Here is a 4183-nt window from a genome sequence, read left to right as displayed (position 1 = left end):
ATATATATATATATATATAAAATTATAAAGGAATGGAAGTAACTTGTTATTTGTAATGAAATTACAGTTACAAGTTACTTTTTTGGTAACTTTACTTTTTTTCTTTGGTAATTGTAATGGTTACATTTTTTTGATAACGATAACGAATTTTACAGTTACTTTTATCGTTATTTTGCACACGATTGGATACGATACGATTGAACAAGCCATTTATAACGCTTGAGACTAGAAAGCCTTCTGCTGTGATTGGTTGTCGATTTTCAAAAAGTAACGAAAAGTTACTTTCTCAAGTAACGATAACTGTAATAAGTTACTTTTAAATATCGGTAACTAGTAATTGTAACTTGTTACTTTTTTTATTCGGTAACGAGTAACTGTAACTTATTACTTTTAAAAAATAACTTTCCATTCCCTTATAATGATACATACAGGGTGTCCTAAAATAATCGCCAAATATTTTATGGGCAGGTAGAGCGAAAACTGAGTCCAAAATAGTTAACGAGATATTAATTACTAAAAATTGGTATTCAATAATTTTTTATTCAAATTTTAAATCTTTACAGAAAAACTGTAAGAGACAAAAATTATTTATTTTCTTCTCAAAGAATTCTAAGAATTTTTTAATACCATATTTTCTCATGTTGGTAAAAATTAGAGTCCGATCGAAACTGAAAACGAGCACTCATTATGTCAGTTTTGACTGAAATCATATAGCTCTTTTTAATATTATTGTTTCAATAAATTCATTTAATTAAATTATGACATTTATGAAGAAGAAATACTTATATTCTTTGACCAAAATTGACACAACCGAAATTTAATTATTATTTCAATAAATTATGATATTGATAAAAAAAAGTATATGATACATGGATATATCTATGAAAATGGCCTTTATAGGATTTCTATTTATTTTGGTTTCAGTTTCGATTAAAATTGACATATAGTCGAGTGTTTCGGGTCAATTTCGGTCGGACTAGCAAAAATAAGAAAATGCAGTACTAAAAGTTGATAAAAAATTCTGAAAAAATTCTTAGAGCTCTATGAGAAAAAAATAATAAAAAATAACAATTTTTGTCTCTTGCAGTTTTCTGTAAAGTATTTGAATAAAAAATTATTGAAGATCAATTTTCGACAATTTTTAATAATTAATATCTCGTTAACTATTGCGAAAGTTACAATGATAGAGGACTTTTCGATTTAGTTTAATCCATTCTATCTACAAAAAGCGTTTGGCAGAAGTCTCATCGGATATCCTGTATAAATATCTGATTTCTACTACCTATCTGATAGCGGTTTCTTAATACAGCGTTTAAATTTATAGAGTTCGGAAGCGTTATCTTTTCTATTACTTTTTATATTAAACAATTTTATAATGACATTGCAATTTTTTATAACTAAACGCTAAGGTTATGCTAAGGTTAGAAAAATTGACTTTTCCAATCTTAGCACAACTTTAGCGTTTAATTATAAAAAATTGCAACGTTATGTTTATTACGAAAAGTAGCGAAAAAAATAACACTTCCCAATTCTGTAAATTTGTAAGAATATATACTACGCAGACGTTGGTTTCCCATGTGTAAACGGAATTAATTTTACGTGTGGATTCGCTCGTATTACGCAAAACAATAATTTATTAATTTTATACTTATACTTTTTTAGATATCCCATTGGAAACCGGGAACTGCCATATTTCACAAAATGGTGTGAAACAACTTTTGATATAACATGGGACATGAAGTGTACGGTCCAAAATTTACCGAAGCATATTCCAGAACCAATTCTTTCTGCAGAATTGTTGGACGTGATCAAGAAACTGATGATCGATTATTCTACCGATGGTGTCGATCGTCTGTTTCGAGCACACGGTCATACATTGCGAGAAATTTATCTCTTAAAGTATAGCTCTTTCCAAAGGATACCAGATATTGTCCTATGGCCTAGTAAGTTGATCATTTTTCAATCATTGTCATAAAAACTGCAATAAATAAGCGGAGTTCGATCCGATATTTACCTATTAAAATGTACATATATATACAACACTGATCTCCAAAGAATATTTAATGAGATAATAATGAGATAATATTGCTCAGAGAGGTAGAGAGAACGTGTTCATAAGAACAATTTAACAAATTTCAAACAACAAGAAGTACAGAATTTAGTTTTTCAAAAAACAATACGAAGATGTGAAGGGCACATAAGAGTCAATAAAGCATTGAGCGTGTATAAAAGATCTATATTATGATATATTAATTGTATTATATAAAAATTCTAGAAAATTACGCATTACATGTTTCGGCTTCTTCATTGTATGAGTCATCTTCATATACTTGATAAAAAAGTGCAGCCAACATATTAAGATTAGGCTTAACCTGATGATGTAGACGATACTACTTCAAAGTTATTGATGATGAACGGATGGACATTCCACAAAAGAATGGAGAAGATTGTTCGCATACGATTTATAGGCCGAATGTTAGAAATTTCTCGTTGTTCCATCGGTTGCCAACTTCATTTCTTATATTAATAACTTTGTCAGACAATTAAAACATTGATGATGATGAATTCCAATCAGAAAGTCTTAGAAAATTAGTATATAGTATAATTAGTTAAAATTGTGTAACCAGTAAGACGACAGTTAGATTTCAAGGTCAACATCCTTTTCTTAAAAATGGAATTATGATTGGTTTTACATAATATGTCTGTAGTTATTCTGCGTATAAAAGTATTAAGATAAAAGTATCGAAAAATATTAACACATATTGACATAAAATGTTAAATAACTTGTAATTAATAATTTTTTGATAATCGTAATCCTTAATACTTTTATGAATAGAAAAAAGAAAACACATAGTTGCTTTAAAAAGATATGACTGCAAAATGGATAATTTTTTAAATAAGCAACTGTGTATTTTTTCTACCCCAATTGATTCATCTCATTATTCTGTTCATAAAAGTATTGAGGTATGATTATAAAAATATTAATTTACAAATTATTTAACATTTTATGTTAATATGTGTCAGAATAAAGTATAAAAATATCTCGTAAACTATTAATTTTTCGATATCTCTATTTTAATACTCTTAGTATCTCGTAAAGTATTAATTTTTCGATATCTTTATCTTAATACCCTTAGTATTTTCCTTTATCTTATCCCCTTTATAAAACCGGTGCGTATACGGAAAACACGTGCGCTGGAAGGTTAATTACATATTACGTATATTATTACGAATATATGCGAATATATTATATGATCGCACATTCAGGTCGAGATGATGAAAATTAGGAATGAAATATAAATAATGTTAATTAAATGAAGTGAGTAGAAAGCGCGGTAAAATGTCGCATTAATAAAAAGCAAAAACATATTTTTAAACAATAGTTAAGTCAATTAATGAGACCTTTATTTCATAACAGAATATATTAGAATAATAAAGGTACATGCCATTACAGTCTCAATGATCGCACTTAAAAGTTAAAATAATTTCTTCTTGCTTATGGTAGGTCATTGTCAGAAGTAATTTTTATTATCGTATTAAAAGTTTTTACATATTCCGGTTCGTACTGATGAGTTTTTGTGCTATAAGATACGTAAACTTGGAAATTCCGTATCTTTACACGAAGTTTCTCATCATTTCTTAAGAAAAATATAAATTGCAATAGACTATTTTATTAGAAGATTGTAACAGCTTTCCTGACTTCTATTCATATTGTTTTCATACCATAAGCAAGAAGAAATTATTTTAACTTTTAAGTGCGATCATTGCGACTGTATTGGCATATACTTTTTGGCTATTAATTTCTTTATGTAATTTTTATTTTAACAACCGACTTGCGTTTTAGTTTGTAAGACTTTCAAATTTTGTCATCTTTTTATGTACTGTGATGATGGTCAAATCTTCACCGAAACGTCTACTTATTTATTTGGAATTTTAAATACATGACTTGTTTACATCTATTGTTGTGGCTGTATGCTTTTTATTATTTATCTTTTGTAATTGTTTAGTCACTTTCAAAAATTTTAAAATAGAATTTATTTTTCAATCTTGTATTATTACATATGTATAACGAGTAGAATTTGCTTTCATAAAAAAAACATATGATTTAATTTAAAAAATGAAAATTGTTTCTGATGAACCCAGGGACTCTCTCTCTCTCTCTCTCTCTCTCTCTCTCTCTCTC

General features: G+C 27.7%; 1 protein-coding gene across 1 annotated transcript in view; it reads left to right on the top strand.

Annotated features, from left to right (window-relative positions):
- LOC108754747 (alkyldihydroxyacetonephosphate synthase) overlaps positions 1 to 4183 on the top strand; it is a 19395-nt gene that overhangs the window by 9126 nt on the left and 6086 nt on the right. Inside the window, exon 3 of the mRNA XM_018497302.1 lies at positions 1663 to 1943. Coding sequence (XP_018352804.1) covers positions 1663 to 1943 — 281 coding nt within the window. The remainder of the gene's footprint in view (positions 1 to 1662; positions 1944 to 4183) is intronic.

This window comes from Trachymyrmex septentrionalis, unplaced genomic scaffold, assembly GCF_001594115.1.
Source record: "Trachymyrmex septentrionalis isolate Tsep2-gDNA-1 unplaced genomic scaffold, Tsep1.0 scaffold80, whole genome shotgun sequence".
In the NCBI taxonomy this organism is placed as follows: domain Eukaryota; kingdom Metazoa; phylum Arthropoda; class Insecta; order Hymenoptera; family Formicidae; genus Trachymyrmex; species Trachymyrmex septentrionalis.
This window is presented reverse-complemented; position numbering and strand designations above follow the sequence as displayed.